A 23837-nucleotide genomic window follows, 5' to 3' on the forward strand; every position below is an offset into this window, starting at 1 on the left:
GGGCATAAAAGGGACACATACAGCCAGATGGGTACAACGGATAATGCACAATTGGTGGGGAATTATGCATTTCTCTGCATGGAGGGTGGAGACATTCATCTGACTAATTGGATGACCTGATCTTAGACATAAGTCCTAGTCATTATGCAAACTAGCAGTTAAGGCTGGAACAGTCAGGACTCCACAGGAACAGGTGGGACTTGGCAGTCATGACTACCAAGTGAACAGATGACAGAGAACAAGTTCCAGAGAATGGAAAAGAAAGAGAGGAAGATTACCGTGAGACCTTTGTAGGCCCAAGTTATTTTTGAGGGGATATACAGCGTTTGTCCCCACACGTCTCAATAATTGCCATTGACAATGAAAAGAGAAATTAGGTCAAATGCCCGCCAAATGTGATGTAAATTTGTGGCAACACAAACATTAAATGCCATTGACAATGAAGGGGAATACATACGTCATATGTAGACGAGCAAATCGGCTAACCAATCACATAAATTCAGTTGTTCATGAGATGTACAGTATGATGTATAATGATAAGAGCGCTCCTCACTTAACAGTGTGATTTCCCTACCCCCCCACCCCCCCTCCATCGCCGTCATAGGCAAAAAGTAATATTTCAGAAAATAAATCCCCAAATCTAAAAAAGCATCACGTTACGAACGTGTTGATCTGCTATTTCCACTATTAAGTAGAGCTTAGGTGGTTCATTCATAATGTATATTTTTAAGTTTGCCTATTATGAATAGGGATGCTATAGGATTCATGTGGTTAAAAAAAATCAGACCCGTCTGAACTGAGTGGTGCTGTGTGTGTGTGTGTGTTTGTTTGTGTGCATGTTGCAGTGGTCAACAGTGACACTTGGTGGTCCACCAATGCTATTGCCACATACATACATGGGGACGGACGGACGGACATAGTTGGCTAGCACCACTCAAAAAAGAACACATTCTACACAATTAACAGGACATCAAAATACACACCTTACAAATTCACAAATTAGACGGTGAACATGATTTCTCTTTTATTCCAGTTGATTCTTTGTCATAAATGTACATCTTTCCTGGCTTTATTTCTTAGGTACAAATACAAAATGAAGAAAAAAACATCTTAAATCTTAAACATCCCCATCCAGCTTCAAAACAAAGACAAATACTATCTACTTGGTACCAGAACTAATCAGTGATCAGGCCGACCCTGCAACACAACCAACACTGCCTGAAGTCATGGCAAGGCTTTATATTTTCTATCGACAACACAAATCTGATCTAGCTATAAGTTATGCTGAATGAACTAAATACTATCGACTACTATCCTGAAACAACCACATTTTTGTCAGAATAGGTCAAGTCTCAGTGTCAATATGAAGGCAGGTCTTCGCACACACACACACACACACACACACACACACACAACACACACACACACGCACACACGCACACGCACACACACACACACACACGTCAAACGTTAAGCCAATTCTTAGTTTTCTGTAAAAATATATCCCTTATATATCATAGTGTAGTAGTGTTAGTTGTGTCGAAGTGGTCTGATTTGATCAGATACAGCAGCATGAAGGCAACTGGAAAATAATGACATCATGATTGTTTATTGGCAACGGAACGTATGTATGCATGGATTCTGGGAACTCAAATTCATGGCGACAACGACAACAGCAATAATAAACATCAGTAGTAAATAAACGTGTCCAGTTTAACATTTCTCTGGTCTGAACACGTGTCCACAGAACCTCCTGCAACACATCCTAGAACACGACATTCTAGAACAAAATAATAATTCATAACTACAACAGCACATTAAAGCAAAGTGCTGTAAAGTACAAGTCAAATATATATACTGTATTGAAAGTTGGGGTGGTCATTCATATCAGGCGAGTCTACAGCACATTAGGAATATTCTTTTCATATTTAAAAACAAACAAACATCTGTAATCATATTAATTTACCAATCAAGCAATAAAAACATCCAAGTGCAAATCCATATTAATATTAACATGATCAATATTTAGAACAATTTCAGGGTCGTCGAGATCAATAAATGGAGACTTTTTAAATAATTTCCTTTCTTTCCAAACTAATTACTTAGTGGCTCCATATTGGAGGCCATTTGTAATGGACCATTTGGATTTGGATCATTGGATTCCATAATCATTGGGGTCTACCTTCATTCATTATAATTTGTTAAACAACAACCATATTTGTCACTGATCACTAAGTCACTAGGGGAGGGGAGAAAGGAACAGAAGAGGTAATGAAGGAGAGAAATGAAGAGGAGACAAATAAAAAGATAGATGACAGAATCAGAGAAGAGAGGAGAAAGATTACCAAAGAGGAGGGAGAGGTGCATCAAGGGACATAGATTTGGAAGGGGGATCCGGGGATGTGGTCGTCGCCCCACTTGACAGCCAGGATGTAATTGCCTCTCTCCTTCAGCACATAGCTGATGTTGTACTGCTGCCTGCCGGAATGTCTCACCAACACCTCCTCACATGGAACAACAGGACCCTGGACCCCTACCAACAACATGTTCTTACCTGGAGAGGAGAGGAGAGGAGAGGAGAGGAGAGGAGAAGAGAGGAGAGGAGGGCAACAGAAATACAAGGTTAGCGGTTGAGGAACAGCAGCGAGAGAGAGGCAGAGAGCGGAACAGGTAAATGATTTCTGTATTTCAACTAAATACATACCGTAGTTGTTTGTGTATTATTATCATTCTACTTATTATGAATTATTATGAATATCTCACCAGCCTTGCTGCAGTCCACAGTGAAGCTGCTCCTCTGACCAACGAAGGCCTTGCTGAGTCCTGGGCCTCGACTGACCACTTTGCTGGCGTCAGAGTAGCCCTGCCTGGGCAGGGCACTCTGGGAGAGACTGCTGCTGCTGGAGGCCCTCAGCACGGGGTCCACTGTCAAAGTTGAGGTCTCACTGGCATTGGTCACATTCACCAGCCGAGGACCTGATAGAGGAGGAATTTATGTGACTTTCACTGCATATTCAGTAAAATGATTCATTAGAGTAAATTAGATAACAATAGAATACAGTAGACAGAGCCACTGTGACATCAGCAAGGGCATGCAGTCGCAAGGTGTTCCTAACGCAAAATCAAATGGGTTCGGATCTGAGCGAAGTCTCCTGAGGAGGCTCGTCTGAAGCCTGTCCTGGACAGGAGACTCTGGATGTAAAAACAGATGATGATGATGATGATGATACATTTAAAAGAAATTTGAGCTTATAGATCGGCTACTTTAATTATTTTGGGTCCCCAGGGAGACATAACATTTCTCTTTTGACCACAGTGGAGGAGCCTACCTGTGACTTTCGCCTTGAATGGACTACCAGGGATGTGGTTGGGTCCTCCATACTTGACGCTGACGAGGTAGTTTCCAGGGGCCATGGGGGTGTAGTGAACCCTGTAACCCTCCGGGCACTCCTCACAGTCCATTTTCACCTTGGAGGGGCCCTCAATAGTCACAGCCACGGCCCCGGGCCCCGCCTTACTGCTGTTGATGGTGAACTCTGACTGGGTGCCTGGGAGGGGAAAACGTAGACCAAAGAAAGAAAGAAAAGCACAAACACAACGTTTACTAACAAAGAATCTTCTTTCCTGGTCCACAGAGAGACATGGTACAGACAGTAGTAGGGTACCTGTCGTTCCTCTCTCCAGTCCTGCTCCGTACGCTGTGACCAGACCGGCCTCTCCAGTCTGACCCGGTTCTCCCACTCTGACTTCAAAGGGACTTCCTGGGATGTGGTTGCCGTTGAACTTCACATCGATGGAGTGAAGACCGTTCTCACGGGGAATGAACCTGATGGCATATTTATCTGAACAACAAGCGGGGGGGCAGGAGGAGAGTTTTAGTGTTTTTATACAGACCAGAAGGGACCAGCGTTAGCTCAAGTTTATTTCCCATCAGCTATTAATATTGGCAAACACTGCAACAGAAGAAACACGTTTTATATAGGTTGAAATAAAGAGGACGGGGAGCAGAATTATATTGTGTGCAGACAATCCACTTTTTTCTTCATTTGATCACTTTTTGGGTACAGCACCGTATTGAAAAACTGGGATGTGCATATCGTTTTCCTTCTTTACAAACACTGCAACAGGAAATAAACTTGGCCACATTTAGAATGTTTATGTATGAGAGCAAAAAAAACAAGTACTGTAGGCTAAACAAATCAAATATATAATGTCCAATATAAAATAATTCAATTAATTAAATAAAACAAAAGCAATGGATAAATTGCAATTTAAAAAAACTATGATAGTGATGTGAAAGGTGTATACAGCGATAAAACTAAATAACTTCTGTCCAGTACAACAGTGACAGCAGATTCCTATCAAACTATTGAATTATCTCATTAATTAGCGAGCTAGCTGTAGTACCTTTGTCCAGTTCAGTGATGGCACATTCGTCCAGCGCTCCAGAGGGGCTATGAACTTTGGCCTCCAGGTCACCTTGAGCTCCATTCAGTCGCACCGCAAAGGATGCTGGGTGGTTGACCTTTAACCCTGACTCCTACACAGGTTAGTCACACAGGGAGCGTAAGCATGTCACACACAAACAAAGATGCATACAGACATGAATATATTTACACAAATATCTCCAGTACATACTGTTCGCACACTGCATTCACAGGCTGTCGTTGAACACACACACACACACACACACACACACACACACACACACACACACACACACACACACACACACACACACACACACACACACACACACACACACACACACACACACACACACACACACACACACACACACACACACACACACACACACACACACACACACACACACACACACACAGGCATTAGGGCCCTTCCTACCTGAAAGCCCCCCCAAACACCCCTACATAACCCCCATCTTCCAAGCAGTTCCTAGTTCCTACCACCTGAAAGCGCCCCCTGTACCTCCATAGCACCAAGCCTTAGTCATTTGTCTCACCCACCTAACAGCGCCAACATGTTGTGAACAGCTCAGCACCTCACTGATGTGAAACCCAAGCTGTTCACGTTCCACTTGCAGCCCCTTACATGCAAATGAGGGCATGTGTTCTCTGCAGCTTCCTGTAGATGGCGCTGCTGATCCGCTGCGTATATATCTAGTGTGTGTCTGAGCATAGACATGGTAACGCCCCGCCTGCCTCTGATTGGCGAGAGGTTTAGTTACTCCGTGGTGGGAAATAATAGAATGACAGCTTGGCACACGCGACAGAATGCAACCTTGTAACTAACTTGTACGTTTTATTTTTGTAGAAGAGGCAAAGTAATATAGTTTATGCCGTTTGCTTTGATTGAATAATTGATTGAACACACGTGTACGATGTACTATGATGTGATTTGGGTGTGTACTTCTAAATAAAGTGTTAGTGTTGATTATCGTGTATTAATCTAATTATAGTAAACTAATACTATTATACTGTAGTGTTGGCAATCAGAGGCAGACGGGGCGTTACCATGTCTATGCTCGGACACACACTAGATATACGCTGATCCGCTAGTGGCCATAATCTGGGAGCCATTGACTATTTTTCATGCAAATTCTACAACTGTTGTACAAATTGAAAGGAGGCTAGACCCATACGCAATGGATTTCTACTCTCTGCACTTACCTGACCTCTCATTGGTGCAGCTCCAGCAGGCAGAGGCAGCCACACTCACAGTACTACCAGCTACAAGCACCCAACAAGCAGTGGTGGACAGTAACCTACAGTAGTACATTTTACTTAAGTACCGTACTTAAGATTTTCACTATTATTTATTGTTTTGTTTTTATTTCTGGAAAATACATATTTTTTGGGGGAAATGTATATTTTGAATACAGCAATGCATTGATATTATAAAGCAAATGATATTACTTTTTTATACTCAAGTACTTTTGAAAGCATGTCTTTTTTAATACTTAAGTATTTTGAAAAGCAAGTACTACCAGTACTTTAACTTAAGTAAAGAGAAACTTTCACTTGTAGTTACCATAAGTAATATTTGATCCCGAGTATCTGAAGTTTGATCCAAGTACTGGGTTTGACGACTTTGTCCACCACTGCCAACAAGCTAACTAAAGACATGTAAGGACAAGTGTTGCTAGAGGGTCTGCCTCTCTCTGCTGTAGCTAGGCAACCAGTGAGCTGTTGTCCATGTTGATGCTGTTAAAAGCTTTTAGGTGAAACAGAAGAGAAGCGCCCCTGATGCCACACAGGATGGACAGACACATGGACAGATAGACAGACAGACAGTCAGTCACAAACAGGACGCTGCTGTAGCAGACCATCCCTCTAGCTCTGAAAAATAGATTTTGGTTCTAGGACTGGTTCCGTTCTAGATTCTTGGAACCTTGGTGCTTTCACGGAACCGGCGGACATTTCTTGGTTCCAGTTCCAAACCAACTGTTTGGAAACACTGTGAACTGGTTCAATATTAGGCGCGAAAAGATAACTGAACCGGTTCAACCCCGGTGGAAAAGAGGCCTGAGAGTGTACAAATGGATCTGTGGATCCTCCTTACAGGTCCATTTGGTTCTGTTTGACATATGGTATTTCACATGTGTCCGTGTCTGTTTGTGTTGTCTGACTGTCTTTCATGTCCAGTGGGACCAGCTGCATAAAGGATGTTTACACAGCTGGAGCCCCTGTGCAATGCAACGCAGTGTGTATGGGGCATCTCCTCATGTCTCACCTGAAGGCCGGTAACAGTCAGGCGACGGGCATCATTTTCGGGAGCGACCACGGGGACCAGATACGGACTGTCTGGGATGTGATGCTCATTAAACTTAACGGACACCTCATAATCACCTAGAGAGAGAGAGAGAGAGAGAAAGAGAGAGGAAATAGAGAACGCAATGTGATAAGACTTCAAACGTCTTTAAGACTTTTAACAGTGATTGCACCTGTTTTAATTCACATATTTTGTTTGTTGATTCAGTTTAGGTACCATTTAAGTACTTTAATTTTGAAATTGTACTGGGTTTGGATTGTGTCTATTATTGTTAGCTCGGCTACATTATAAATGAAGGGGGCTTGCCCTCAACTGTACTCTGGCGAGTTTTAATAAAGGTGGTGGTGATGATGATATAAAAATGTGTATGTCAGTATATGTATATAATGTTTTCTTTTATTATTGTCAACATCACCTATGACATGCAGACACATAGTAAAGTGTGTGTGTGTGTGTGTGTGTGTGTGTGTGTGTGTGTGTGTGTGTGTGTGTGTGTGTGTGCGTGTGTGTGTACGTGCGTGTGTACGTGCGTGTGTTTGTGCGTGCGTGCGTGCGTGTTACCAGGTTCCTGTGCTACGTAGGAAACTCCACAGGATCCATCTTTTCTGTCTTCAAATGAGATCTCTGCCCTGCTGGGTCCTTCTACAGCCACAGACAGCCCCCCAGCCCCCGCCTCCCTGGTCCAGATACTGAACTCAGCTAGAGAGAGGTAAGAATCATAATCAGTCTTTATTGTCCCAGAGGGATATTCCATTTCAGTCTGTTCAACAAGAAACACATAATATGCAACACAACATGAAGACAATATACAGTATAGTCCGCATTACACACAACCAGCAGCTTGTTTAGCACTGCAATGGCCGAGTGGACAAAACTCCTACTAAAACTAAGCCTTTCCCATCTGAATGTTCTGTATTTTCGTCCAGTTGGCATGTTTGTAAAGTGATAGTTGAGGGGATCATTAGTGTCATTTATTATTGTGCTAAAACTGAAAGTGTGGGTGTGGGAAGGCCAATGATCGTAGAAGCAATACCTGTAATGCTGAAAAGTTAGAGATAGAGAGATGGAGGTGGCCATGAAGACAGTGAGAGTGTGTGTGTGTGTGTGTGTGTGTGTGTGTGTGTGTGTGTGTGTGTGTGTGTGTGTGTGTGTGTGTGTGTGTGTACCAGGTTCTCCAGTCTGTGCTCTTTCCAGTCCTGGCCCACCGGCTGTGACTTTACTGGCCCCTCCCTCTCCCAGGGGCCCCACTGTGAACTGGAAGGGACTCCCTGGTACATGCATGCCCCTGTACTTGACGCTGACGTGGTGCACGCCCATCTCCGTGGGAACGAAACGCACGCAATACGCTCCGTCGCCCGTGGCGACCATCTCTGCCGACTGATTGGCTCCAGAAGGGGACGTGACCTCAGCGGTGACCTCGTTGATGTCGATTTCTGGAATGGAAATGAAAGGGAAAGAGCTAAATAAAATAAGAGCATGATAGAACAGAGCAGCGGTTCCCAAACCTTTCAGGTCGAGACCAAAAAGAGAGATTAGACGTCTACAAGCACACAATGCGTCGCTTTGCACCGCGTTGCAAGCTTGTAGATTGCTTGTTTTAAAATGTATCAAATTATTTAACTTTTTTATTAAAAGAATAAAATCTTTTTAAAAAAATCTTTTGATTGAAATATATATATATATATATATTTTTAAATGTAAAACAATGTATATAACAATGTATGTATGTTTTATATGTAGGAAAAATAAATGGTATTTTCTTCGAGTCGAGAAAATGGTCCATGACTCAAATGGGTCCAGACCCAATGTTTGGCAAACAGTGGACTAGAGCATCATAGAATAGATGCTGCGTAATGGAGCGGAGGCACCGCCCAAAAAGAGAGGTGAGAGAAGAGGTTTTGTGATGAGCACTGAGAGAAGAGAAGAGAAGAGACAGAGACGGAGACAGAGACAGAGACAGAGACAGAGACGGAGACAGAGACAGACAGACATATATGCCAATTCATCTACTTTGACTGAACATAAATGCAACAATAAAAAAATAAAAGCATCAATATTTTATTTTTTTAAAGGTAGAAGCGATTTAACAGCAAGCAGCTGGCTGGTCTAGGAACAGCTCAGTAGGAATTCTCTTATTACTAACTAAGTGATAATGGTTAGCCAAATAAATAAAACCATGTACCTTTCAATGTCTCTAAATACAGTTTGCTTTCAATTGAATCCATTTTTTGGGGTGTTTTATCAAATGTTGGTAGTTCATATATGAAGTTAAATGAATGGTGTTTGAATGTGTAGCATCAGACCATCATTCAACTACAGCACATGCACCCCCCCCCCCCCCCACACACACACACACACACACACACACACACACACACACACACACACACACACACACACACACACACACACACACACACACACACACACACACACACACACACGACCATGCTGCAATACCAAGCGCAATGTGGTGCCAACCTGCTGGTGTTTCAGCATATTCTCAAGGCCCCTACAACACACCCACCCTCCCCCCTGACACTGGCGCCGCCCCCAACCAGGACGTGGGCATCAACAATCCAAATGCCCCTCGTGGCCCCAGCCACTTTCCTTCCCAGAACCAGGCGTGAGAGGCCGGTCACGTGGGCAACATGCCCAGTAGGGAGCCGCCGCTCCTGTGCTGGAGCTGGGGCCCTAGCCATGCGGTCGGAGACGGTCCTGGGTCTACCAGACCACCAGAGGAAACAGTGGGAACGATGAAGAGAAGAGGAAGAGGAGGAACAGGAGGAAGAAGAGGACTGACAGGAGATCTGCTCCCGAGACAAGACCAGGAGAAACCAACTGACTGAGGAAACGGAAAGAGAAGGGATATAGAGAAGAATGAATAGGGTAAGTGCAGCTGTATTATGGAGAGAGCTACAGCCCTGAGTCTCTTTGGAATTGTTCTGCTGGTCTCACTTTTAGGAATTAAAATAAATAGAAAAAGCTGAAAAAGTATCCTTTTTTACAGTTAACATCATATGCAACTGTCAAGATTTGCCATTTCAATTTGTTGGATCCCTCTTATAAGAGGTTTGTCTTTTATATCTGCTGATAGGTACACAAAGTCACCCCCTACCCCCTTTTGGTAATCAATTCTCTGTTGGTTCATGATCATCAACATTTCATGGCATTGCGATGCGTGAATCCATTTGACAGTTAAATGCCTTTTTAAGAGAAGCCGAACCCACCGCCATACTATATCCCCCTTTGGCCAATCAGTGTGCAAAGTGTTTTGCAAATCTGATAATGAAAATTGAATCATAACTTTTAGAATTATCCTACTTGCAGTTAAACAGAAAGAGGGTGAAACCAACATTGGCGAATGTATAGTATTAATTAATTCCCCCACAATACGTTTTGTAGCTCTGTTGCTCACACTCTAACTAAAAAAAGAAAGAAAGGAAAAAAGAAACCTCCCAGTGGTGAGTATACAGTATTTGGCCCTATATTTTGATATTTGAACGGTTAGTCCGTAATGTCCTCATAGAGGGTGAATGAATGGCCAGACAGGAATGGCCTGGGGGAGTCTTCCATGAGCAGCCAAGGACCTCAGAGAACTGTATACAGTAGGAGTTATTATAGAGATTAGAGAAGTTGTTATTGCAGAGATAGTATGATAAGTAAATACAAGAATATAGACAGGAAGCAGTGGTGGAAAAAGTACTCAAATGTTGTACTTAGTAAAAGTATCAACACTGAAATGTAAGTATTCGTATTCAAAATTAACGTACTCATATTGCAGAATGTCCCATTTCATAAATTCAAAATGTAGAGGAAGGATGTGGATGTACTCAATCTGGCAAGTCTTTATTCAATTCTTCTGGCGTGACCGTTAGTGTGTATTACAGAATATCGTCTCTGTCGGGTGGAAAACTGACTCGTATGTCCAAAACTGTTACTTGGCAGGATTCAAATTCAAAAATAGCAAAAGTAGCAGATCTAGGGCATTAATTTACAAAAAGTTAGAATGTGGAGAAAAGAGGTTTCTGCCTGACAGCAACAATATGCTGCATACAGATATGCAGTAACCTACTAGAAGTTGAGGCCACACAGAGCCAACACTGGCCCGATGGATAGACTTGTTTCATACATAAACGTGTGTGTGTGTGTGTGTGTGTGTGTGTTACCTGGTATTTTGAGGTTCAGGTCACACACACTGCCAACACTGGCAACACTAGCGGCCTTCTGTCGCCGAGTGATGCTCTCTCGGATACGCCCCTCCCCCGTCACACGCACAGTAAAAGGACTTCCTGTTTGCACAAACACATTTCTCTTTGATTATAGGATTTCTTTATAACATATATATCTCACACATAAATGCACCGTGTCTCTTTACGTCTGTCTGTCTGTCTGTCTGTCTGTCTGTACGTCTGAAATGCATGTAACTCGAGAACCGTTCACCCCACCGACTTAAAATTCGACACACGCGTTCCACGCCCCCACAGGGAGAGCCGATGTTGAGAGACCGGTGTCGAGTCGGTCGGACTCACGGTTGTCCAGAACCGCCACAAAAGGCCTGTGTCTGGGCTCTGGACAGGGCCCCTGCCCAGTGTCCATATATGGAGCTGGCCTGTTCTGACATCACAAATATATTCCGACATCTGCATAGACTCCATATTTGGGCATGCCTGACAAAGAACTCCATATATGGGGGGCATAAAAGGAACACATACATGCCTGAAACTCCATATATAGGAATAAAGGGACACAGAGAGACAGATACAGAAATCTCCATATATGGGCATAAAAATGACACAGACAGATGTTGCCCAACGGGTTCTGGACAGGGCCCCTGCCCAGGCTCTGGACAGGGCCCCTGCCCAGGCTCTGGACAGGGCCAGGCTCTGGACAGGGCCCCTCTGCCCGGGCTCTGGACAGGGCCCCTCTGCCCGGGCTCTGGACAGGGCCCCTGCCCAGGCTCCATATATGGAGCTGGCCTGTTAGTATATAAAATATTTATGTAAAATGTACATACATATTTTATATACTAGTCAGAACAGGCCAGCTTATATTTACATTGTAAATCATACAATCGCTGGTAGTAACAACATTTACATGAAATTACTGCTATAGCAGATACAAGGATGATATTAGCCAATATAATAATATTCACTGGATCATAGGTTTTGTTTTTACCTGGGACATGTTCTTCAGCAAATCTAATGGACACAATGTAATTTCCTGGTTCGGTGGGACAATAAGAGACCCCACACGTCCCGTCTTCTATGTCCTCAGTCTGAATGTCCACTTTACTGGGACCTTCAATGGCCAAAGCCAAGCCACCGTAACCTGGACAAAAAGAACAATATCACAATACGACAGGTTATTAACCACTTTGAATGTAGTCTCCTATAGCCAGATGAAGCCCATTCAATGAATGTAGATATCTCCATACGCATCACTGGATATACAGGGCTAATGTCTGTCATTATTGTAAAAAAGTCACTTTTATGTAGAGAAAACGGCAGATCTACAATTCACGGACGAAATAGACACCTCTGTACTGGTCAGCTCCTGGAAACTGACAGTAGAAGATTGTGGTTGTAATGGCCAGCTCCCAGTGAACAACAGTAGGAAACTGTGGTTGTACTGAGCAGCTCCCAGGTGTCGATCTGTGTAACTGAATGAAATGGTTTTGCTATAATAAAATGGACATCTGCACTTAGTCAACCTTCCCTGGATAAATAAATAAAGGTTCAAAATAGCCTAAACAGGACTGTAGCTTTAAGACAAACAGTTGTTGTCATGGTTTCCAGGAAACCATTTTGGCTTGTGGTTTTCCATTCTGTAATTGAGGTCATACTCGTAAAACATTTGTCTTCCTAAACGCTTTCCAGTACATGTACTTTTAATGACGACATTGAGTACATGTACCTTTAATGAAGACATTGAGTACATGTACCTTTAATGAAGACATTGAGTACATGTACCTTTAATGAAGACATTGCTGTAATCAGTAAATGGACTGAGAACATGCGTTTGTGTAGAATCACATTAAGGTAAATAATAGTAAATTACAATTAGCCACAGCTGCTTTTTAACAATTCTTAGCAATTACACCCCAACATATCTACGCTAATCAGTAATTCCATTAAATATCCCAAGCTTGGTTTGCCACAGACAGGATCCTGAATTCAGCCACACAGTAACAAATGCAGGCTGTTTGGCTACCGATGGCCTTTGCTCATTGTAGGTTGTTCGGTCTAATTTGTGGGTTTACAGAAACAAACACAGGTGTGAAAACACATAATCATGGTATGAGGTAGGTGGCAGACTGCTCCAAAGAGACACACATCGGCAATTGTTTGGTAAAGATATTTAGCGTAGAGGGGGCCTAGCATAGAGTCCTGGAGGACTCTGGTCAACTAAGTGTATGGATATGATATGATATGATATATGATATGATATATGAAATTTGTCTTGCGACCCAGCGGCCTTGTATGCAACTCATATACACACATTTGACATAAAGATTTAGTTGTTGCAGCAGTTGTGACTTTAAGGCTACAGACAAACATCCATACCAGGTGGTACTACAGTACTGAAGAATACTCATAATAACAGAAGTGAAAAACAAAAGAAGGATCCGTCCACTAGCACCAAAGGATCTTAAACGGAGAAGGAAATAGATTATTTGCTTTGTTTTTTTACACACCGATTCAATCTGATCTTTCCACGACAGGAGATGATCTATTACTACTCCTAGGTATTTATATGAACATACCTGGTTAATCTGTTCACCATGAATAGTAATGGGGGATCTGTGTGTCTCTAGTGGTGCACCAAATATAATCTCTTCATTATTTATTGTATGGTATAACATAATATTGTACCAACCTGCTTCCCTGGTGTCGACCACAAAGCAGGAGTTGGTGAAGGTGTCCCCCCTGACGAGGCCTTCTCCATGGACCTTCACCCTACTGGCATCCCCTATCTCTGACTGGACCACCATGATGGTGATGGGACTGTTAGCCACATGGACGCCATTCTTCAAGATGCTCACCAGGTGTTCTCCTACCTCCCTGGGAATGAAAGAGATGCCTGGAGGAAAAGAGAGAAGAGATGACAAGCAATGGATGAGACACACTGTGTGTGTGTGTGTGTGCGCGCGCGTGGTGTGTGTTCTAGGGCATTCACTTCTAGTCATTTTTACTAGTCGACTAGTCGACTAGTTGTTTAACTACCTATTATGTAAAAAATAAAATAAATTTAAAAAATAAACTTTTTTTTGGGGAAATAAATATTTGTACATTGAAAAACTGTGTACATGGTGACTATAACTATAATCTACCTGATCTTGAGGCCTACAAAATCGGGGAAAAAATTAACTTTTTTTCTTTCTTTTTTTCTTATCAACTAGTCAACTAGTACCAACAAGGTCGACTAGTGGATTTACTAGTCGACTAGTAAACTAGTCGACTAGTGTTCCGGTAACCCTTCATTTACGGTACGGTAATTACCAGGTAACTACCAGGTAATTACCTGGTAATAATAGGTAAGTACCTGGTATTACCTGGTAACAACCAGGTAGTAGTTATAAGTATTTGCCCATTAATTACCTGGTAATTACATGGTAACTTCCAGATGCATTACTCAGTAATTACTATGTAATTACCAAGTATTACCCAGTATGTATAACTATTTACTGTATAATCTCCTGGTAATTATATGGAACTTACCATGGTAAATGACACACTGGTTGCCAGGTAATTACCAAGTATGTTCCTGACAATTACCAGGTATTTATACGTTTTTAGTATGTAATTACCAGCTAACTACCCGGTATTTACTCTGCAACCAGGCACGATACCCTGGTTGCAGGTACTATAGGTATGTAGGTACTATAGGTATACCAAGTATTTTCAACAACTACCAGGTATTTACTCTGCTACCAGGCAAGTTACCCAGTAGGTACTAGGTCATTACCAAGTATTTTCCTGACAACTACCAGGTAATAACATGGTAACTGTATTCACTGTGTTTACATGGGTACTACCCATGAAACACGTGGGTAGTAGCCTACCAGGAAATTACCAGTTGTACTAGGTAATTTCCTGACAACTACCATGTAATTACCTGATAGGTACCCAGTAAGGAAGAAGGAACTGTACTGTAAAAGGAAGCGTGCTCTATTTCCATGATATTACCATGTACCTACCTGGCAATTGTAGATTATAATCCTCCCCATTACCCATCAGGGTGTATTTTGAACTTTGAACTTTGAATTTTGAACTGGCAATAACTGTTAATTACCAGGTATTTACTGTGTAAATTAACAGGTAAAACCAAGCAAGTTACCGTGTAAGAAAGGTGTAATTGTACTGTGAAAGGAAGCGTGGTTTGTTACAGTGAAAGTACAGGGTAATATTATGGAAACAAACCACGCTTCCTTTCACAGTACAGTTCCACCTTTCTTACACGGTAACTTGCAAGGTTTTACCTGTTAATTTACACAGTAAATACCTGGTAATTAACAGTTATTGCCATGGGTAGTACCCATGTAAACGTATTTTTTGTATTTTGAACTTTGAACTTTGAACTTTGAATTTTGAACTGGCAATAACTGTTAATTACCAAGTATTTACTGTGTAAATTAACAGGTAAAACCAAGCAAGTTAACGTGTAAGAAAGGTGGAACTGTACTGTGAAAGGAAGCGTGGTTTGTTTCCATAATATTACCCTGTACTTTCACTGTAACAAACCACGCTTCCTTTCACAGTACAGTTCCACCTTTCTTACACGGTAACTTGCAAGGTTTTACCTGTTCATTTACACAGTAAATACCTGGTAATTAACAGTTATTGCCAGTTCAAAGTTCAAAGTTCAAAATTCAAAATACACCCTCATGGGTAATGGGGAGGATTATAATCTACAATTACCAGGTAGGTACATGGTAATATCATGGCAATAGAGCACACTTCCTTTCACAGTACAGTTCCTCCTTTCTTACTGGATACGTATCAGGTAATTACATGGTAGTTGTCAGGAAATTACCTAGTAACAACTGGTAATTTTCCTGACAACTACCAGGTAATTACATGGTAACTGTAATCACTGTGTTTACATGGGCGCATGGGTAGCCTACCAGGAAATTACCAGTTGTTACTAGGTAATTTCCTGACAACTACCATGTAATTACCTGATAGGTATCCAGTAAGAAAGCAGGAACTGTACTGTGAAAGGAAGTGTGCTCTATTGCCATGATATTACCATGTACCTACCTGGTAATTGTAGATTATAATCCTCCCCATTACCCATCAGGGTGTATTTTGAATTTTGAACTTTGAATTTTGAATTTTGAATTTTGAACTGGCAATAACTGTTAATTACCAGGTATTTACTGTGTAAATTAACAGGTAAAACCAAGCAAGTTACCGTGTAAGAAAGGTGTAATTGTACTGTGAAAGGAAGCGTGGTTTGTTACAGTGAAAGTACAGGGTAATATTAGGGAAACAAACCACGCTTCCTTTCACAGTACAGTTCCACCTTTCTTACACGTTAACTTGCTTGGTTTTACCTGTTAATTTACACAGTAAATACTTGGTAATTAACAGTTATTGCCAGTTCAAAATTCAAAGTTCAAAGTTCAAAGTTCAAAATACAAAGAATACGTTTACATGGGTACTACCCATGGCAATAACTGTTAATTACCAGGTATTTACTGTGTAAATTAACAGGTAAAACCTTGCAAGTTACCGTGTAAGAAAGGTGGAACTGTACTGTGAAAGGAAGCGTGGTTTGTTTCCATAATATTACCCTGTACTTTCACTGTAACAAACCACGCTTCCTTTCACAGTACAGTTCCACCTTTCTTACACGTTAACTTGCTTGGTTTTACCTGTTAATTTACACAGTAAATACCTGGTAATTAACAGTTATTGCCAGTTCAAAATTCAAAGTTCAAAGTTCAAAATACAAAAAATACGTTTACATGGGTACTACCCATGGCAATAACTGTTAATTACCAGGTATTTACTGTGTAAATTAACAGGTAAAACCTTGCAAGTTACCGTGTAAGAAAGGTGGAACTGTACTGTGAAAGGAAGCATGGTTTGTTACAGTGAAAGTACAGGGTAATATTATGGAAACAAACCACGCTTCCTTTCACAGTACAGTTCCACCTTTCTTACACGTTAACTTGCTTGGTTTTACCTGTTAATTTACACAGTAAATACTTGGTAATTAACAGTTATTGCCAGTTCAAAATTCAAAGTTCAAAGTTCAAAATACAAAGAATACGTTTACATGGGTACTACCCATGGCAATAACTGTTAATTACCAGGTATTTACTGTGTAAATTAACAGGTAAAACCTTGCAAGTTACCGTGTAAGAAAGGTGGAACTGTACTGTGAAAGGAAGCGTGGTTTGTTTCCATAATATTACCCTGTACTTTCACTGTAACAAACCACGCTTCCTTTCACAGTACAATTCCACCTTTCTTACACGGTAACTTGCTTGGTTTTACCTGTTAATTTTCACAGTAAATACCTGGTAATTAACAGTTATTGCCAGTTCAAAATTCAAAGTTCAAAGTTCAAAATACACCCTGATGGGTAATGGGGAGGATTATAATCTACAATTGCCAGGTAGGTACATGGTAATATCATGGAAATAGAGCACGCTTCCTTTTACAGTACAGTTCCTTCTTCCTTACTGGTTACCTATCAGGTAATTACATGGTAGTTGTCAGGAAATTACCTAGTAACAACTGGTCATTTCCTGGTAGGCTACTACCCACGTGTTTAATGGGTAGTACCCATGTAAACACAGTGAATACAGTTACCATGTTATTACCTGGTAGTTGTCAGGAAAATACTTGGTAATGACCTAGTACCTACTGGGTAACTTGCCTGGTAGCAGAGTAAATACCTGGTAGTTGTTGAAAATACTTGGTATACCTATAGTACCTACATACCTATAGTACCTGCAACCAGGGTATCGTGCCTGGTTGCAGAGTAAATACTTATAAATACCGGGTAGTTAGCTGGTAATTACATACTAAAAACGTATAAATACCTGGTAATTGTCAGGAACATACTTGGTAATTACCTGGCAACCAGTGTGTCATTTACCATGGTAAGTTCCATATAATTACCAGGAGATTATACAGTAAATAGTTATACATACTGGGTAATACTTGGTAATTACTGAGTAATTACTGAGTAATGTATCTGGAAGTTACCATGTAATTACCAGGTAATTAATGGGTAAATACTTATAACTACTATCTGGTTGTTACCAGGTAATACCAGGTACTTACCTATTATTACCAGGTAATTACCTGGTAGTTACCTGGTAATTACCGTACCGTAAAATGAAGGGTTACCAGTGTTCCCTTTGTTGTTATATAGGTTCACACAACTGGTGATTACTGGCATTGAGCTTCTGAATTGGACGTGCCCCCCTTCCAAAATGAAACGTATGGTGATGTGGAAATAAATTGGTGCTTTTGACAGCCGTGTCCACATTTCTTTGCTAATCTCCCTTGCTAATATGGTTGTTTGAAATTCTTTATTTAGGAATACCCCATTGAGATATAGTATCTCGTTTTCGAGAGGGTCCTAAAAATGGTTGTTGTGGTGCATGGTAGTGTATATTTCATGGTAGTGTATATTTCATGGTAGTGTATATTTCATGGTAGTGTATATTTCCTGGTAGTGGGATCAGACCTATATGGTTGTTGGGCATCCTCTTCAGCAGACAGGGTTCGTCCCGTCCGGACGGAGCTCTGATGGAGGCCGTCAACAGGCTGAGGTCGGTCTCTGTGATGTCCAGAGAAAAGTCTGCTGCTGAACCCAGCTTGACCTGGGACCTACGCTGGTTGTCCTCTGTGAAACACACACACACACACACACACGCACGCACGCACGCACGCACGCACGCACGCACGCACGCACGCACAAACACACGCACGCACGCACGCACACACGCACGCACACACAAAAGAAGACAACAGTTAGCATCGGATTATGCGGATAGCATGTGGCAGCGGTGGCCGAACGGATTGCGGAGCGGTCTTGATACCGGAAGGTCGCCAGTTCGAATCAGCGGTCCGACACGTTAAAATTACCACCGCTGAAGTGCCCTTGAGCAAGGCATTGAACCACTACCATGAAATGTTCTATGAGCAGGGCCTGGCTGGAAACAAGTTCTTGAGCTTAACCCAGATACCCTGGGTAAATATAGTAACATGTGTCGTGCATCAGTACAAGTTTTACTGTCTACTACTCATGGTTCTCAAAGTGGTGTCTGGGGACAAGAAATCCCCATTCAAATGTTCATATAGCATTAAAATTGTTACTCTAAACCTATTTCATAATATTGGCATTTGAAAATAGCCGTTCTACAAACATTGTTGTTGTGAGTGTGTACAGTAGATCTACTATTTTCAAAATCTTTGGAATCTTATAGGGTCACCTGGCACAACATCTTTTCAGAGGGGGTCTGCGGCCAAATACATATACGTAAATAATACGTAGTCAGATGTTTGAGAAACACTGGTCTTTCTACACCTCCATCCATCTCTTTACAGAGACAGTGATATGCTTGTGAATGAATAGGATTAGTTCATCCGTCCTTCTGTCTCACCAGTGATCCTAGCAGTGAAGGGACTCCCAGCGATGTGTTTGTCATTGTATCTGACCAGTATGTTATAATCCCCGGGCAGAGTGGGCAGGTAGGTGACTGTACACGTTCCATCCTTGTTATCCTGACAGCTGATCTCCGCTTTAGAAGGACCCTCGATGGCTAGATCCAGGCCGCCTGCAGAGACGGATTGGAGGACAGACAGAGAGATGGAGAGATGTGAAGTCGAGTTAAGACAGAAAGACAGACAGATTGGTACAAAATGCACACATGCCATGCACCAATAGAGGGTGCTGCAGCCCCTGAGTTGTTGTTTCACCATAATACTGGACTGCTAAAATAGCATTTTAAATACCAATAAAATAATTGTGTCATTATTCTCCATTCCATTAGCCCCACCTCATCTATTTAATCTCATGCAGTATAGTTCATTAGCACTTAATTTGAGGGTGTTGCGCGAAAGGAATGCAAAAGTAATAGAACACATTCATTGGCACAGAAACATAACTTCTCTAACAATGACTACCACCACCACAACTACTGCAATTAGTATCACTACTAGAAGAAGAATTAGAAGAACAGTAATTACCTTCAGCTGCATCCTCTGTGTAGATGGTGAATGTAGCGATCTTATTGGCTACACCATAGACGAGACCTGGACCATAGGCTGTCACACTGGGAGTACTGGCATGGTTCACATAGAACTGGAGAGGAGACTCTAAGATGCGCACGCACACACACACACACACACACACATGCACGCACGCACGCACGCACGCACACACACTGCGTTAGAGGTGCCGACAAATGGTAAAGATACTAAAAACATCAAAATGTCCCAGCACACTCGTAGCTGCTGATGTCAAGAGGTCAAAATAAATTACATACACACACAAAGACAGAGGTATGTATTTCTGCATGCACGTACGTATGTACTATGTATGCATGCCCGTGCATGCAGAAATACATACATACAGTTATAATGCACACTCTATATACGCACACATACCTACACGCAGACAAAGAGAGAGAGAGATTTAGACAATAAACAAAGAGCCTATTCATGCTAATTGGGTCTAATGTGTGTAACAGGATAACATTTACTCTGCACACAGTCAACCACAAGCACACCTCTGTCTGTGTGTGTGTGTGTGTGTGTGTGTGTGTGTGTGTGTGTTTCTCAATGGGGGCGGGCAGACAGTGACATCACACACTCATTCTCTCTCAAATGTAAATGTGCACAGATTCCCAGTGTGTGATGTCATAGCTGAGCGTTTCTTAATGGTTTTCTCCTGCTGAGACATGAACGACCACACACACATCCTACACACACACACACACATGAACACGTGAACACAACAACGTGCATGAGCATATGCGGTCACAAAGTTAGTGTTGTTTGTCTCAAGACAGAAGACTACACTGTCTGATAAAAAGAAAGGCCAACACCCACACACACCTATTGATAAGTACACATGGGCAAAGAGGTGCATGCATGTGTACTGACACAGCACTTTCAAGTGTGTGTGTGTCTGTGTGTGTAAAACACCCACATTTGCAATGCAAGTAATAACACACATTCCTACCAATCAACATAATGGCCTACACCCGTGTTGGGATCACTCACACACTTATTTCATGCCACGTACACACACACACACACACACACACACACACACACACACACACACACACACACACACACACACACACACACACACACACACACACACACACACACACACACACACACACACACACACACACACACACACACACACACACACACACACACACACACACACACACACACACACACACACACACACACACACACACACACTTCATGCCATGTCCTGTCTATGATGATGTCACTGAGTGATAAATCTGTTGTCAGCATGTTTTTACAGACACTCAGTGAACTACTAACAGAAGGACTGGGGTGTTGTCTGCATGTCTGTCTGTTCTTGCTTAAACGTGACCCTTACTAACCATCCATCAAAGATAATACTAGTCCATCACAAACCGAGTACAGGCAATTCATTACACACACTTCAAGGAAAATGTTACATGGCCACTGCACTCGTGTGTGTGTGTGTGTGTGTGTGTGTGTGTGTGTGTGTGTGTGTGAGTGTGTACCAGGTATGTGTGTTCCATTGTATTTGATGTGCATTTCATGCAGGCCAGCCTCAGTAGGAGAGTACTGAACTGTCACTGTCCCATCCAGGTTGTCTGTGATCTGCGGCTCCGCCTTCTTACCCGACGGCATGTGGACCTCGCCTGAAGGAGGGGGGGGGGGGGGGGGGGGGGGGTATAGGGAGAGTATAGTAGTACTATAATATGTTGTAGAGTAGCATAATTATATTAAATCATAGTAGAGAATGGAATAATAATAGTGTAGTATAGTAGCCTAGTGTAGACTATAGTGGCCTAGAATAATTATCTGTAGTATACAAATCATCAGTTATAGGTACATACTGTATATTACTATACTCACCAGTAATATCTCCCTTCCTCAAGGAGAATGGGATGACCATGTCAAATGGCCTGAAACCAGTTCCATTCACACTGTTGGCTCCTGGGTATCCTGAATCTGATGTCACCTGTAGAGAGAAGAGAGGGGAAAAAAGAAAAACGGGGGGAGAGAGAGTAAGAGAAGAGAGGAGGGGGGGGGGGGTAGGAGGGAGAGAGAGAGATATTCAGAGAAATTGTTATTTTCTGACAATTTAACAATGGGAGCATTTTCGCAGCCAATCAGTGAAGAGCATCTCAGCCATGCTGCTCTGAGAAAGCCCCGCCTACCCGCATCACCACTCAGTGGCATTCTGGGAGTCGTAGTGAAGTAGAACCAGAAATAGAGGTGAAAAGAAGCGATCAGGTCAGGGTGATACATACAGCCAGAGAAAGAAAGAAAAGGGAGGCAGATATCACAGTTCCCTTGAAAGACCATATTAAGACAGAAACCAAAACACACATAACCATGTTCAGTGCAATAATATGCCGTCAGTGAGTCGGTAACAAAACTGTTTCAATGATTATATGGTCGGATGACGACTAACCACACACACACACACACACACACACACACACACACACACACACACACACACACACACACACACACACACACACACACACACACACACACACACACACACACACACACACACACACACACACACACACACACACACACACACACACACACACACACACACACACACACACACACACACACACACACACACACACACACCAGGTTATAAAGGTGTCATGACGTTATGTTGATTTGAGACTGAGGGGAGACAGAGAGCATGATGTGAAATTGAGTTGCAGGGCAGCAGCCATATTCCTGCAAAGGATAAAGCTGAAAGAGAGGGATGATCATCATTCTTTAATGGATGGATGGACGGACAGACAGATGTAAAATGTGTTGAGAGCATGTGAAGGAGGAGCAGTGAGTAGGGCTGGGGAATATGACTTCAAATCATATCATGATCATTTAAAACTTTTGCCTCAATTATAATGATTATGAAAAATTAAAAGAGCTATTTACAATACAGTATAATACAGGGCTCAAATGGCAAATTGTCAATTAATTATACATATATTATTATATGTGAATTTGTTGATACAAGAAATGTATGATATATAGAAATGTTGATATAATAAGAAACCCTGTTCCTTTTTTTAAACTGTATCTTTGGTTTTCTTTGCTTTACTTTCACTCAGTGGTGGTTTGGTTGCCACACGGGACTCCACGGTGTTCCAGTAGTCATTTTTACAGATGTGGACGCGTGTTCACGCTAGAACACTTAATGTAATACTCGTTCAAAGCAAACTTTTAGTTTCAGCTCCTATAATTCAAGGCATTCCTTGAGAAGATGAACAAAAACTAAGCTAAAAACTAATTTCCTATAGTAACAAGTTTCCTACTACTATTTATACACCTGTAAAGCTAAGTAAAATGAGTATCAATCATGACATACATTAAGTAGGCACGCGTGTGCATGAGACGTCATTAAAATACTGTTCCCCCGAAATCACCATTACACCACTGGTTTCACTAAGAATAGAGGGTTTAAGTGGTTACTTTCCCAGCCCTAGCAGTGAGAGAGAGAGAGAGAGAGAGAGAGAGAGAGAGAGAGAGAGAGAGAGAGAGAGAGAGAGACAGAGACAGAGACAGACAGTGTACCCAGGGGTGGAACCCAGCTCCAGGTGGAGCCTGTTGCTGAAGAGATGTCTGCTGTTGCATGATGGGATCTATCTCTTCAGTCGCCTGGAGACACGATGAGAATGGTTAAACTGTTCTCACACACACACACACACACACACGTTTTTATGAATATACTTAAAACATTTAAGAGCATTGAAAGGATCACGCTGCAACGTGTGTGTCAAAGGTTGTGTCCAACCTGGTCACAGGATCTACATGTCTCAATAGAAGAGCAGGGAG

General features: G+C 42.0%; 1 protein-coding gene across 3 annotated transcripts in view; it reads right to left on the bottom strand.

Annotated features, from left to right (window-relative positions):
* Positions 1–1009: 1009 nt before the first annotated feature.
* flnba (filamin B a) overlaps positions 1010–23837 on the bottom strand; it is a 62865-nt gene continuing 40037 nt past the window's right edge. The window contains exons 34-51 of one of the 3 annotated variants that reach the window (XR_013790727.1): positions 23577–23660; positions 21879–21984; positions 21521–21661; positions 19971–20099; positions 19385–19558; positions 18466–18624; positions 13633–13836; positions 11932–12084; positions 10923–11045; positions 7920–8186; positions 7315–7452; positions 6715–6830; positions 4408–4540; positions 3666–3842; positions 3330–3548; positions 2764–2976; positions 1455–2554; positions 1010–1218 (exon numbers count right to left, since the gene is read on the bottom strand). Coding sequence is in view for 2 of the 3 variants with exons in the window: in XM_079509167.1 (XP_079365293.1) it covers positions 2367–2554; positions 2764–2976; positions 3330–3548; positions 3666–3842; positions 4408–4540; positions 6715–6830; positions 7315–7452; positions 7920–8186; positions 10923–11045; positions 11932–12084; positions 13633–13836; positions 18466–18624; positions 19385–19558; positions 19971–20099; positions 21521–21661; positions 21879–21984; positions 23577–23660 (2724 nt within the window). In the remaining variant the exon portion in view is untranslated. Of the gene's footprint in view, positions 2555–2763; positions 2977–3329; positions 3549–3665; positions 3843–4407; positions 4541–6714; positions 6831–7314; positions 7453–7919; positions 8187–10922; positions 11046–11931; positions 12085–13632; positions 13837–18465; positions 18625–19384; positions 19559–19970; positions 20100–21520; positions 21662–21878; positions 21985–23576; positions 23661–23837 lie in introns of all 3 variants that reach the window. The other 2 variants (XM_079509167.1, XM_079509168.1) reach the window with 2 other exon arrangements.

The sequence above is a fragment of the Electrona antarctica genome (genome assembly GCF_951216825.1).
Source record: "Electrona antarctica genome assembly, chromosome: 9".
Taxonomy (NCBI): domain Eukaryota; kingdom Metazoa; phylum Chordata; class Actinopteri; order Myctophiformes; family Myctophidae; genus Electrona; species Electrona antarctica.